Source organism: Schistocerca americana, chromosome 10 (genome assembly GCF_021461395.2).
Source record: "Schistocerca americana isolate TAMUIC-IGC-003095 chromosome 10, iqSchAmer2.1, whole genome shotgun sequence".
NCBI lineage: Eukaryota > Metazoa > Arthropoda > Insecta > Orthoptera > Acrididae > Schistocerca > Schistocerca americana.
The window spans coordinates 198,827,840-198,843,409 of NC_060128.1; the positions used below are offsets into that span (position 1 = coordinate 198,827,840).

The 15,570-nt window shown below is 39.8% G+C and overlaps 1 protein-coding gene across 2 annotated transcripts in view; it reads right to left on the minus strand.

Annotated features, from left to right (window-relative positions):
• LOC124552468 (solute carrier family 25 member 40-like) overlaps positions 1–15,570 on the minus strand; it is an 84,643-nt gene that overhangs the window by 53,393 nt on the left and 15,680 nt on the right. For both annotated transcript variants that reach the window (XM_047126743.1, XM_047126742.1), the window contains exon 6: positions 4,905–4,986. In XM_047126743.1, the coding sequence (XP_046982699.1) occupies positions 4,905–4,986 (82 nt within the window). The remainder of the gene's footprint in view (positions 1–4,904; positions 4,987–15,570) is intronic.

The following is a 15,570-nucleotide window of genomic DNA, read 5'->3' on the forward strand; positions in this document are numbered from 1 at the left end:
TGCTGTGTGTGTCTCTCTTCCACTCTGATTCCAAAAGAGGGTCTACCACTCTCTCAGAAGACCAACTTTTGTCTTCATAGAAATATTAAATTACTTTACACACGTCGAATTCACTGAAGTGAATGGGACAGAACCAAATAACTGTGAATAGGAGTATGTCCTGTCCACTCAATTGAATTACAGTAGTTTTAAGTCATTGAGATGGAGAGACAGGTATAAGAAACTGTCCAATCTGAAAAGCGTACAGACCCGGTAGCACAATTTGGTTTTGCCACTGTTTTCAATGTCATTCAAGGCAGATTCCGGGACGGTTCCTACCGAGAGACCAAGGACGCCACCTTCACCTGTGCTCAGCCTCTATTGAGATCAGATAAATGGTGTAAGATATTACAATTTATGCTAATATTATTATTATTATTATTATTATTTCTTTGCTTTCTCAGACGTTATGTCTGGATAAAAATGGAAAGTACACGGACCTTGATCAAGCGTGACTTCCTTCTAACTGTACGGTATATGTTACATTGCATTTAGGAACTTTGGGGTAATTGAACATAATTACAGATTTCTATAGTTGAATTAATAGAGGGAAACATTCCACATGGGAAAAATATATCTAAAAACAAAGATTATGTGATATACAGGGCCTCTGTATATGTCTGCTTGTGTCTGTATATGTGTGTATGTGCGAGTGCATACCCGTCCTTTTTCCCCCCTAAGGTAAGTCTTTCCGCTCCCGGGATTGGAATGACTCCTTACCCTCTCCCTTAAAACCCATATCCTTTCGTCTTTCCCTCTCCTTCCCTCTTTCCTGATGAGGCAACAGTTTGTTGCGAAAGCTTGAATTTTGTGTGAATGTTTGTGTTTGTTTGTGTGTCTATCGACGTGCCAGCGCTTTCGTTTGGTAAGTCACATCATCTTTGATTTCTATAGTTGTATATATATGTTTTGATGTAGCTGTATTGCGTTGATGTATTGGTGGATACTGTGTGGTAAGACTCCTGTAGTTGACAGTATAATTGGTATAATGTCAACTTTATCCTGATGCCACATCTCCTTGACTTCCTCAGCCAGTTGGATGTATTTTTCAATTTTTTCTCCTGTTTTCTTCTGTATATTTGTTGTATTGGGTATGGATATTTCGATTAGTTGTGTTAATTTCTTCTTTTTATTGGTGAGTATGATGTCAGGTTTATTATGTGGTGTTGTTTTATCTGTTACAATGGTTCTGTTCCAGTATAATTTGTATTCATCGTTCTCTAGTACATTTTGTGGTGCATACTTGTATGTGGGAACATGTTGTTTTGTAAGTTTATGTTGTAAGGCAAGCTGTTGATGTATTATTTTTGCTACATTGTCATGTCTTCTGGGGTATTCGGTGTTTGCTAGTATTGTACATCTGCTTGTGATGTGATCTACTGTTTCTATTCGTTGTTTGCAAAGTCTGCATTTATCTGTTGTGGTATTGGTTTCTTTAATAATATGCTTGCTGTAATATCTGGTGTTTATTGTTTGATCCTGTATTGCAATCATGAATCCTTCTGTCTCACTTTTCTTAGCCATGTGTTGGATGCGTCTTGATCGATGTGTGGCTGTGTTAGATGATACGGGTGCTTGCCATGTAGTGTTTCCTTTTTCCAATTTACTTTCTTTGTATCTGTTGACGTTATGTGATCTAAAAGGTTGTAGAAGTGGTTATGAAATTACAATGGTGTAGCCAATGTATTTATATGAGTGATTGCTTTGTGTATTTTGCTAGTTTCTGCTCATTCTATAAAGAATTATTATTATTATTATTATTATTATTATTGTTATTATCATCATCATCATCATCATCATCGTTATTGTTATTATTATTATTTACATTTCTACTATAATTTTGTCATTTCAAAGCTCAACATTTTATTACTTTGATTTCCTCTTTTAATGAGTTCTGAAGACCTTGTGTCATTTCCACATAGGAGAGGAACTAAATGATCATAAATTAAAGGCAAAAATTAAAAATGTGAGTCACAAGAGAGAAGACACAGTACAGGAGGCAGGACGAACTGTTAGTCTCTGCGAGGCAGGGCCCTTGTCGAAAGGGCAGCAACACTACTGGACGGTTGTGTGGTCACTTTAAATTTGGACTCAAATTTCACAACCCTTTATTGTGCCTTGTGTACTGTGTTCCACATTGTCCAAGAGCCGATGTTCTGGCTGGGCTTCCCCCCTGGGCCAGGGCTGAACATAGTCTCTTAAGCTTTTACTCCCTACCCCAACTCCCCACCCTCATTTTTGGAAATATGAATACAAATTTTCTTCCAATGTACAAACATTAACTAATTTTGAAAGTTCAACTACAATTTTCGAATTTCACTATGAGCTATGGAATATAAGTTATAGATCTAGAGAAAATGCGTATACAACCAGAAAATAGACGAGCTGAAACATCTTCACAACAGTTTTAGCGATATTTGGGACTTTCTAATACAAAAAATACACAACTGGTGCCAAACAGCAGCAGGAACAAGTTGTCAGACACCTCGAATGGTCAATTGCTGCTAACTTATTGTTGGCCTTGGCCAACCACGGCATGGTGGTGGTGTGGTGCGGGCAGGGGGGGGGGGGGGGGGGCTGTTTGTACAATGTGCAAATTTCGCTTTCGGCATGGAATGAAGAGGCAGTTGTAACCTATTGTAGACAATAGACCATCCCAGAATTTACCTGGAACAACTTGGCCCCAAAGTTCTAATTACAAAAATACTAATTTCTCGATTTCATCATTCCTTCAGTAGTAACTACAATTAAATGAATACAAGATACTCTTGCAGGAATTGAGAGGAATTTGACAACACAAAAACATTCAATCTTTTATGTTATCCATTTGCCACATAATTGACAAACACTTTCCTGAATGACGGACACACCGTCTCGACATATGCACCATTCTTCTGTCTCGTATTTTCCAGACAGATAACATAATGGATCTCTTTCTTGAGGTGATTTGCAGAAATGTCTGTGTACGAATCGTATAGCTCGACAAGTAGAAACCTAGGTGGGGACTGTTATTTAAAAATGACACGACACAGGTGATGTTCTTCTGGACTCCTTACACCTTCTGTGGTTAAATCAATATTACACTAATTGTTATTTTACACAATATTGGCAAACTAAAGCACACTGAGTAAATCGCCTTGAGCATATTGGCAGTGAACGGGTAACTGCAACCAGCAGCACACTTTTCTGGTCACTTCAATTCCCATTAAATGGCCGCCAGTTCCAAAAATTGCGATTACACGTCACTTCTCATTTCTGTTTTCTGGTAAACTACTTTAGTTGCCCTTATTTCTGCAGTTTTCAAGTAGGCACTCTCTTCTGGTGTCACAGTGAGGGTATGTTAATCGGTTATCAACACACAATTACAACACAGTACACTTGACATCATACCAAAAAAACAATAATGGAAGTGGCAAAACATAACGTGTGCCAAATACCTACCAGCATTGAGGTTGATTGATATTACAATAGTTTACAGGCATTGCAAAGCACTGTTTTCCTTACAGAAAAACACACACAAAATCAAACACTGAAGGCATAATTAAGGAAATGCTATTTTTCAAGCAACGCCATCATCACCAAATCGTGTACACGGTCCCTAGAAAGTGTACAGGAGAAATAGCTGGAGCCAACAAGATCTCCACATGCCATTTCTCCTAAACTGCCAAAGTATGGCATCTATCACAGATGGCCTTCCGCTCACATGAGCCAATGTACCGAAACTGGATAAAAAGAACTGAATTTAGTGATAATGCGTGTCAGAGTGGGCAACTAAATGGCTATCTGTGTCTGAGGAGAGAGAGTTTAAAAATTGTCAAGCAGATCACAAACAATGGGCCCATGACGAAATAAGAGTAATACGGAAACAACTGATTTTTACTCACCACATAGCAGAGGTATTGGGTCACAGACGTGCTCGATGAAAAAGAATACTAGAAATATTTCAGCTTTTGGACAAAGTCTTTCTTCAGAAGCACAAAACTATCATACATTCTCACAACAAAAATCATGTATACACGGCCACTGTCTCTGGGTACTAAGGCCCAACAGCGATGTAGATGGGCATTAGCACCCCAGAGACTTTTTGTGTGTGTGTGTGTGTGTGTGTGTGTGTGTGTGTGTGTGTGTGCGCTTTTTCTACTTCTGAAGGACTTTATCCAAAGGCCGAAATATTTCTATCATTCTTTCTCACTGTGTCTGGCTGTGACTCAATACGTCCACTATGTAGTGAGTAACACCCTTTCCTTTCTATATTGTTGTCAAACTAGTGACAATACTGTATGAAAGAGGTGTTAAACACCAGACATATTTGTATGCCAGAAATCCTGCCTGAACATTCTTTTAACTTCTTCCAGAATTCAGTAATGTATTGCGAAAGATAGCTCCACATTTACTCTTACAGTAGGAGATGGACATAAATCAGAACTCCACAATATAGTTATCTGTTCTTTGTACGGCTCATAAAAAGTGTGGAGAAAGGAATGTTCAGTATAGAAAGGGAACAGAAGCAATACTGGATCTGTTAAAGTAAAGGAATGGATACTACACAAAATATTTACAAGGGAATTTGTGCACAAGGAAGCTACATCCCAAATGAAATAACAAACAAGAAATTAAATGGCATGCAAAATGTGTGAGCAAGACACAGTAGATGGGAAGGTGAAAAATTACAGAACAACCATTACATTGAGCAAAAGATGAGTTATGGCTGGTAGCATTACAATAAATAACTACAAACATAAAATATGGCACACGTAATTCCAAACAATATGGCTCAAACCTTCAAATCGGCCGAGTAAAAATTTTCAGTTTGACCTCGGTGATGGTACTTACATAAAAAAAGATGTGGCAGTCAAACGTCTTACCTGAGTATATTTCCTTTTCACCGACATCAATCTGCTGGTGCGTCTTCACCACGTCAAACGGGTTCGTTACAATGGCAGCAATCTAAAAAAAGGTAAGTCATTGCATACAAGTATTAGCCAATTTGATGTCTCCTCTTTGAAGCAGTGATATCATTGTAACTAGCAGAGTTGTACTGTTAGCATTAACAGGTAATACGTCCCTACAGCTAAAACAAAATCAGACACTGTTCCAGAATATAAGTAAAAACGTTAAGAAATGTGGTTTTCATTTCTTGTACTTTTTCACTCATTTGTAAACTTAAATTACCACTTTCAATGTACACACTATCACCATGCTGAAGGAAAAGGTGGGTTTAACAGCAAAAATTGTGATCTACAGTAAGTGTTATACAAATGCCTAATACACTGTGATGCAAAATAGATAAAGATACCTGAATTTGCACGAAGCACACAAAATCAGCTCAGAAAGGCATTAAGGTATCCTCCAAAATTACAAAAAGAGAGAATGGCTGGCTGGTGTTTATTATCAAGGAGTGATATTCGAGTATTGCCCAAAGACATATCTGAAAGTGAGAAATTATTCCCAGCTTTTGGTATTGTTAGTTTCTGCCTCAGCAATGAAAGAAGGAGAGGTTGGGGAATATCAGATAGTGGGATGACACAGAGAGATTAGCAAGTCATCCTAATACCCCGAGACATTATACACAGATTGGTTTTCTGGTATTTGACATTGAAAGGAGCACTTCCCAGTACAAGGGAGAAATCCCAACACAAATCAAAGTAACTGGCACATAACTGGCCTTCTGTAAACTCACACAGTGCAACAATACAATAGTAAAGACCAGTACAGCAAGAGGTGACAGTGCACTACTTAAGAGTTACGTAGGTAGAGCGGTAATTCTATTTGCTAAAAAATATGGCTGTTGCCAAAGCAGTGAAAATAACATTTTTAATCACATTCTTATACTATATACCTAGTGTACAATAATTCGGTATAAAACTCAATTTACCCTTTGCCTATTGTCCATAATCTTTCCTTCGCTTGTATACTTAGTCTGTGACCAATCCTTGTCCTAAGCCTTCCCATTCACTCTTATCCACAAATGCTTTGTAAATTCCCCCAGATCTGGCTCTTACCCTTAAACCACAATAATAAACCATAAAATATCACGCTGACTGTCATTAGGAGGTGCTTCACAAATGCAACTTGTGAACTGACATCACACCGATATCTTTCGAGCTGAGGAAAATCAGGGCACACGATGGCAGTACGTGAGTAAGTGAGGTGGGAAGGAGTAGCACTGAAATAGCTAGAAATCAACTGAATTAATTAAACACTGACATAGAAAAGACGCACTTGGTACCTGTCCAGTACCATTAAAAAACCAAATCAGTATACGGCATTTTATTCGGATAATGCCCCAAATTTTTTTATATTAGGTTGGTGCACAGGTTTACAGTGTTTTTGTTTCGCACACTGGTATTCCAGCTGTTACGGCTTTATTTATCAAATGTAATATTTATTTGTATTTCCCTGTAGCTATCTGAGTTTACATATTATCATTTTGTCATCTGGAGATAGCGAGTGGAGTTGTGGACACTAGAAAATGGAATCAAGGGGAGAAATCTGAACATTTCCAACATATTCTTCTGTTTGAGTTTAATAGAGGTGTGATAGCAGTGGAGGTAGCTAGAAACATTTGCACCATATATGGGCTTAATGCCATTTGACAGAGCATGGCAAGGAAAATGATTTTTCTGTTTTAAGGAGGATTGTTTTGACATTAATGAAACTCTACATTCAGTAAGATCTACAGGATTGAGATGAAGTTCATTTAAACACATTAATCCACAATGATCCACTTCAGTGTACTTGAGAATTGGCAAACGTGATGAACTGTGAACATTCCACTATGGTGTGACATTTGCGTACAATGGGGATGGTTCAAACATAGGCAGTACAGGTCTGCATGGTCTAAGACAAAATCATAAATATCATCAGTGATCACATGCACATCTATGCTTGCTTGTCAACAATTGGCTCCTGAACAACACTGATCATTCCTATGCTGTATCCTTACTGGTGACAAGAAATGCTAACGTAAGGAAAAGAAAGGAATGGTTGAGCCCAAACAAAGCAGCAACTCCCCACACAAAGACCTTTGTGCATACACAAAAGATAATGTTATACTGCTATTTTGTCTAAAACTGACATAGTGAGACCATGGCTGTGTACAATTAATGAAGGTTGATTCTTAAAAAGAAGAAGACAGCAACCAGCCGCTATTCATATTGCTCTTTATTTAAGTAAATAACCGGTTTCAAACTGACAAGTTCATCATCAGACAGCTGTTCACATGATTTGCAAGATACACTTTACAGAATCATCAGTCCTCGAATTTTATTCTTCCACTGTGCCGAAATATTCTTGGTGTGTTGGTGCCATTAAAAATTCCGCACGATTTTGTTGCGAAATTGCAGGATTGTATTTTTCAAACATTCCAAAATATACGCAGCACTTATATAATTTTCAAATCACCATATCGTGCAAAGCGCCACACACACACACACACACACACACACACACACACACACACAAACAAGTATTTGCCACATGTAAAGCTGACACAAAGATTTCGATGGCACCAACACACCAAGAATATTTCGCCACAGTGGAAGAATAAAAATCGAAAACTGACAATTATGTAAAGTGTATCTTGCAAATCATGTGAACAGCCATCTGATGATGAACTTGTCAGTTCGAAACCGGTTACAGTGCTATTTACTTAAATAAAAAGCAATATTAATAGTGGCTGGTTGCTGTCTTCTTCTTTGTAAGAATCAACCTACATTAATGTTATACTCCTGGTGGAGCAGCAATGGTGTGATGTACTACCAACTGCTGCCTGAGGTGTAACCATCACTACTGACATTTATTGTCAACAACTGAGATGCCACGCAGACTTAATCCGAGAAGAATGACCAGGAAGACTTTGTGAAGTGATGCTAATCCGTGATAACTCCCAACCACATATTGCTACACTGACAAAAAGCACTACACAGAAGTTGGCTGGGAAGCTATTCCGCAGTCACCTTATTCGCCCTATCTTGTGCCCTCAGACTTTCATCTTTTCTGCTCTGTATCAAACAACCTTGAAGGAACTTGTTTTCCCGATGAAAATGGACCCGTAATGAGCCTCAACGAGTTATTTGTCTCAGAGCCACACAATTTCCACAGCTGCAGAATCAAAAAAATACTCCAACACTGGCAGACTATTGTAAATAGTGAAGTAGAATGCCATACTTCTCCGCATCCAGAGACTGCAGTCGTGTGTGTGTGTGTGTGTGTGTGTGTGTGTGTGTGTGTGTGTGTGTGTGTGTGTGTGGGCGCGCGCGCGCGCGTGCGCGCCTGCGCGTGCACTCTCTCTTCTCTCCGACGAAGGCTTTGTTGCCCATTTGGAAAAATACTATGAACTTACAAATCAACCTCTGCCAGGCACTTAAATGTAATTTGCAGAGTATCCATGTACATGTAGACGCAGAAGAGAGGCAGCAGCCTTTTCAGTAGTTGCAGGGGCAACACTCTGGATGATTGACTGATCTGGCATTGTAACACTAATCAAAACGGCCTTGCTGTGCTGGTACTGCGAACGGCTGAAAGCAAGGGGAAACTACAGCTGTCATTTTTCCCGAGGGCATGCAGCTTTACTGTATGGTTAAATGATGATGGTGTCCTCTCGGGTAAAATATTCTGGAGGTATAATAGTCCCCCATTTGGATATCCAGGTGGGGACTACACAGGAGGACATCGTTATCAGGAGAAAGAAAACTGGCGTCCTACATATCAGAGCGTGGAATGTCAGATCCCTTAATCGGGCAGGCAGGTTAGAAAATTTAAAAAGGGAAATGGCTAGGTTAATGTTAGATATAGTGGGAATCAGTGAAGTTCGGTGGCAGGAGAAACACGACTTCTGGCCAGGTGAATACAAGATTATAATTACAAAATCAAATAGGGGTACTGCAGGAGTTGGTTTAATAATGAATAAAAAAAAAATAGGAGTGCAGGTAAGTTCCTAACAACAGCATAGTAAATGCATTATTGTAGCAAAGATAGACACGAAGCCCACGCCTACCACAGTAGCACAAGTTTATATGCCAACTAGCTCCACAGATGATGAAGAGATTGATGAAATGTATGATGAGTTAAAAGAAATTATTCAGATAGTGAAGGGAGACGAAAGTTTAATAGTCATGGGTGACTGGAATTTGATAGTAGGAAAAGGAAGAGAAGGAAAAGTAGTAAATGAATATGGAATGGGGGTAATGAATGAAGGAGGAAGCCATATGGTAGAATTTTGCACAGCGTATAACTATTTATTTATTTATTTTCTGTGCATATAACGAAAAGTTTTCGGACATTGTCGGGAAAATTTAGCTTACATTACACATATACAGTAAAATATTTACATTCTTTCATAACATCATATGGATCAGACACACGTCTGTACACACTATTTTTCAAAAGGGCACTACAAGTAGATTCCTCTATAGTGTAACACAATTTAGCTTCTATTTATAATAGTACAGTACACATAATACAGTGTATAATTACATTCTTTCATACCACTGATAGATCGGAGACATTGTCTGTCACTGTTTTTCAAGATGGCACTACAACTTAAAGTCCTCTATAGAGTAACAACACTTCTCTATTAATAATTGCTTCAATCTACTCTTTAGCATATTTAGATTTGCTTTCTTGAGTTCACAGGGTAGTGCATTGTAGAAAATTGCTCCCATTCTATGTGGACTGTGGTCCATTGCCTTTTTATTGGTCACAATTCTATGAAAATTTTCCCCCCGTGTATCATAGTTGTGTACATTACTGTTTGTCATATTAAATTCAGGATTTTGTTTCACGAACAAGACTGACTGCAGTATATACGTGGAGTACACTGTAAGAATTTTATATTTTCTAAAGATGTCTCTACAAGGCTCTCTCTTCTTTACCTTGGCTACCATTCTTACTGCCTTTCTTTGTAATCTAAAAAGTCTATCTATATGAACCGCTGATGCCCCACCCCATATCTCAATACCATACTGAAGGTGCAGATGAATCAACCCAAAAGATATTTGCCTTAAAGTATCATGGTCCACGAAGGCTGACACCCGTTTCAGTAGATACACATTTCTACTGATTTTCTTGCAAATATTATGAACATGTTCTTTCCATGATAAGTGTTCATCAACAACAATGCCCAAAAAATTTATGTGAATTTGCATATGCAAGACCCAATGGGGATGTAAATACAGTATCAGTTATGGCAGCATTATAACTGAGGATGAACTTAATTATTACCGTTTTGTCTTTACTTACAAGAAGCTTGTTTGCTGTAAGGTATGCGGACAGAGTATTGAAACTGATCTCGGTACTGTTAGCTGCAGACTGCATATCACTGCCACAGCTGATGAAGGATATGTCATCGGCATTGCTTACAACTGTGCAATTTTGGGGTTCAAATAAGTTATTTACATATACAAGGTACAGAAAAGGCCCTAGTATGCTTCCTTGATGCACGCCACGTGGAAGTGTCCTGAAGGTTGATTTAGTTGTTAGGAGCTGCTCATTATTTTTATAAGTTAGCTTTACACACTGTTTCCTGTCTTTCAAATAGGAGGTAAGTAATTTCAAGGCTAGTCCCCTCAACCCGTACTCTTCTAGCTTACACAGAAGAATGGTACGATTCACAGTATTAAAGGCTTTCCTCATATCTAGGAAAGTGTCTATTACCTTGTCACTTTTGTCCAGCTTATTTAATATTTCATGTATAAAAGATGCTACTGCTGTTGTAGTAGATCTCCCTTTTCTAAATCCATGTTGTAGATTGTTTAACAGATTGTGTTTGGTGAAATATGATTCAATTTGATTTAGTATTACCCTCTAACAATTTGCCTAGTTCTGAGGTTAATGATATTGGCCAGTAGTTTTCAGTGTCAGTTTTTAATCCCTTTTTATGCACTGGTATAATTTCAGTAATTTTCAAAAGGTCAGGGAATACACCATTACTGAGGGATGGATGGATGGAGGGATGGATGGAGAGGGTTGTATGGGCGCACGACGGCAAAGTCTTCAGTGCCAGTTCAGTAACAGATTGAGACGGGTGTCAAGAAAATACTCAGAACAATACAATAAAACAGAACATAAAACACAGGTAACAAGCTTGGAAAAATATGTGCCTACCCACACTGAAGCGTGGGACGAAGCATGAAGTCAGCAGTAAAACACGGACAACACAGTAAGAAAGGGGTAGAGGGAGCTAAAACAATATAGCAGATGGAAGTGGCTGGCTGACCACAAGGAAAAAAGGGAGGAGCCAGCCACTTTGCAATACACTAAAACCTCCAGCCTAAAAGTTTAGGCCAGAGTCCAGACACATCACAAAACTTTAAAACCCTAGACACACCCGTCTCATCATTAGCTAAAACACAGGGCTGATCCCCATCAACTTGTGCTTCTGCCCTTTCATCGCAGTATAAAATGCAGTCTGTAAAAATGTGCTGGACAGAAATGTGCACACCACAAGCATCACAAAACGGGGATCCTGCCGCCATAATAGAAAGCTATGTGTGAGACGACAGTGCCCAATCCGAAGATGCGTGAGCGTTACTACTTCTCGCCTGAGCAACCGGCAGGAGGAACGCCACGGCCGAGTTGCTTACTTCACCAACCACAGTTTATTGGCCGTCACCGCCAGCCATTCTTCCTCCCACAACTCTGTGCACTTCTTGTGGAGTGCAGAAATAACAGACTGCAAGGGAATAGGACACTAGATCACATCCTGCTCTCTGCAGGCCTCCTTGGCAGCCCGATCGGCCTGTTCATTGCCCCATATTCCTACATGACCAGGCACCCAGCAGGAGTACAGTTGGTCATATATCAGCTGGACCATCTCCTCAGTTGGGTACAGATTCTGCAATGATTGTAAGGCACCAAGAGAATTGGAGTAAGTACAAATGTGAGGATATAGAGGCATATATCATTAGGGGTAAGATAGATACTGCCAACAGGAAAATTAAAGAGACCTTTGGAGAAAAAAGAACCACTTGAATGAATATCAGGAGCTTAGATGTAAACCCAGTTCTAAGCAAAGAAGGGAAAGCAGAAAGATGGAAGGAGTATATAGGGGGTCTATACAAGGGTGATGTACTTGAGGGCAATATTATGGAAATGGAAGAGGACGCAGATGAAGATGAAATGGGAGATATGATACTGCGTGAAGAGTTTGACAGAGCACTGAAAGACCTAAGTCAAAACAAGGCCCTGGGAGTAGACAACATTCCATTGGAACTACTGACGGCCTTGGGAGAGCCAGCCCTGACAAAACTCTACCATCTGGTAAGCAGGATGTATGAGACAGGCGAAATACCCTCAGACTTCAAGAAGAATATAATAATTCCAATCCCAAAGAAAGCAGGTGTTGACATGTGAAAATTACCAAACTAGCAGTTTAATAAGTCACAGCAGGAAAATACTAACGCGAATTCTTTAGAGATGAATGGAAAAACTAGTAGAAGCCGACCTCAGGGAAGATCAGTTTGGTTTCTGTAGAAATGTTGGAAGGGAGTGAGACAGGGTTGTAGCCTATCCCCGATGTTACTCAATCTGTATATTGAGCAAGCAGTAAAGGTAACAAAAGAAAAATTCAGAGTAGGAATTAAAATCCATGGAGAAGAAATAAAAACTTTGACATTTGCCGTTGACATTTTAATTCTGTCAGAGATAGGAAATGAGACACTTAAAGTAGTAGATGAGTTTTGCTATTTGGGGAGCAAAATAACTGATGATGGTCGAAGTAGAGAGGATATAAAATGTAGACTGGCAATGGCAAGGAAAGCATTTCTGAAGAAGAGAAATTTGTTAACATCGAGTATAGATTTAAGTGCCAGGAAGTCTTTTCTGAAAGTATTTGTATGGAGTATAGCCACATATGGAAGTGAAACATGGACAATAAATAGTTTAGACAAGAAGAGAATAGAAGCTTTCGAAATGTGGTACTACAGAAGAATGCTAAAGATTAGATGGGTCAATCACCTAACTAATGAGGAGGTAATGAATAGAATTGGAGAGAAGAGAAATTTGTGGCTCAACCTGATTAGAAGAAGGCATCAGTTAGTAGGACATGTTCTGAGGCATCAAGGGACCTCAATTTAGTATTGGAGGGCAGCGTGGAGAGTAAAAATCATAGAGGGATACCAAGAGATGAATACACTAAGCAGATTCAGATGGATGTAGGTTGCGGTAAGTACTCGGAGATGAAGAAGCTTGCACAGGATAGAGTAGTATGGAGAGCTGCATCAAACCAGACTCTGGACTGAAGACAACAACAACAACAACAACAACAACAACAACAACAACAGTTGGAGAAACAGATGAGCACTAATTTTCAGCACAAACTGCAGAGGAGTAGCAGTCCACTATCAGAAGATTATAAAGTTTAGCAGAATGAGAAAAATTAGGAGCTACTAGTGCGGCATTTACATTTTATTGTAACTTTAAATTCAACATCAGGTACATGTCAAGCGACATTACACTCATCCTCACGACCAAAGTGCAGAGTATGAAATATTTCTGTGCTGTGAAGAAAATTATTACATAATTTAAAAGGAATCTGGAATACATCATTGCTGTCAAAACCAATCAGGCCAACGACAGAAATCACAGCAGTGCATGAACTAGTCTCCACACTGCATTTGAACAAATTTACAAAGAATTATTATGTTCACTATTCGTTATGAAAACTGTCAACAATATTCCATCAAAGACAATTTATTATAGGTCCACAAGTCACAAGATCAGAGATTGCTGCTCGGAAGATTCAACAACAGCAACACTGATTCAGCTACCTTACGGGAAGCGGCTGCAGTTCCGTCTACAGTTCATTAGCCTACCATAACATCAGCTCCACCCGCCACCTTTGGTGAACAACACAGTTTGGCAGGCATGTCACACCAGCTTCCTGCCAGTGTCCAAGAATGTAGCCCAGAGGTCCGGGCTGTACAATCAGAGATCAAGACAATTAAGACACGTTTAAGTAATGAGTTAGGTGCTGGATTAGGCACTCTGTTGCTGACTTAGGTACTAAAGTAGACAACAAACGCTAATCTAAACATGGAGTCTTGTCAGGAGAAAGTGGACATTAACAAAAAGACATCTGAATTACAAACAACACTGTCTATTGTAGCTGGTGGTACAATATGTTTACATACGAGATGAAGCACTCTTTTTATGATTCAGTTGTTAGTTGAAGAAACAGATAAGCACTCATCTCATTTCCAGCAGACTGTAAAGGAGAAAAGACCTCCATCTTAAGACTATACGGTTTACCAGAACAAGAAAATCAAGAGTAATGAGATCAGTATTGTTAAGGTACTGTAATTCAAAATTCGGAGGCAATACCAGTTTACACTGGGCAACATTTCATCTCAATATTACGTGATGAAATACACGTATCCACGTATAGTGAAATACGTATAAGATTTTGTAGTGACAGATCGTATAATTCATGCCACAGTACATTATGGGGTCCCAAACTTGTGTGCATTTCATCACATATGGACATACGTATTTCATCACGCAATATGCAACTAAGGGAGGCATACTCAGAGTCCTGATGACATTTGGTCATTAGGGACACTTGCTTGTACAATATGTACGTACAGTAAATATATACGATAACCATCTGCCAAGCACATAATTAGGAATTGCAGAGTAGTGTTGTAGCTATAGATGAACCACCCCCATCACCGTGTACTCTAACCTCCTCAGGCCGGTACGAGACATACGACATGTGTAACACGTACTGCTGCAGTACCTGCACAGCTTTTTGTATTGGTACGACTACCAATCAGCTGTCCAACAGGATAAATAGCCGAGAGCAAAGTAACACCCCACGGCACACCGTGCACACGTATATAATGTGCCGGATTTCGATCGCCGCCGCACTACCGTAGCCATCCGGATCCACCCCTCCACCGCCAGCTTTCCTGAGCTGCACACACGGGAGTCATCCGTATAACACAGTCTCCGCTCCTACAATTATCTCGGCCTCACCCTACTATAACGTACTGTGCTCATGCCCTCCGCGCAATAGCTTCCATATCCCTCCGTTTTCATCACCTCCGTCCCATCCTCGTCTTCCCCATCTCCGTTTGCCGCCTTCTGCCAGTGCACCCTCCCATCTTTCCCTGCTCCTCTCCTTTTCCGCACCTCCCTTCCACACAACCTCCAGACGCTGCACATTTTGCCAGACAGTGTTCCCCTCTCCCCCACCCGTACACTGCTGCCCCTGTCCCTTCCCCTTCCCTGTCGCCACCAGACTGCCACTTCCATTCCACGTGACAGTCGCATTCTGGTCCGAGCTGCCAGATCTGGTGATCGTGTGTGGGTGAAGTATGTTTGCTTGTGTGAAAGACTTGTGCATGTTCTTCTTTCTTTTTCTGATGAAGACTTTGACCAAAAACTTACGTGTAAGTGTATTTATTGTGCCTGTCTGCAACTTAATATGTCGAAATGGCTCTGAGCACTTAACATCTGAGGTCATCAGTCCTCTAGACTTAGAACTACTTAAACCTAACTAACCTAAGGACATCACATACATCCATGTCC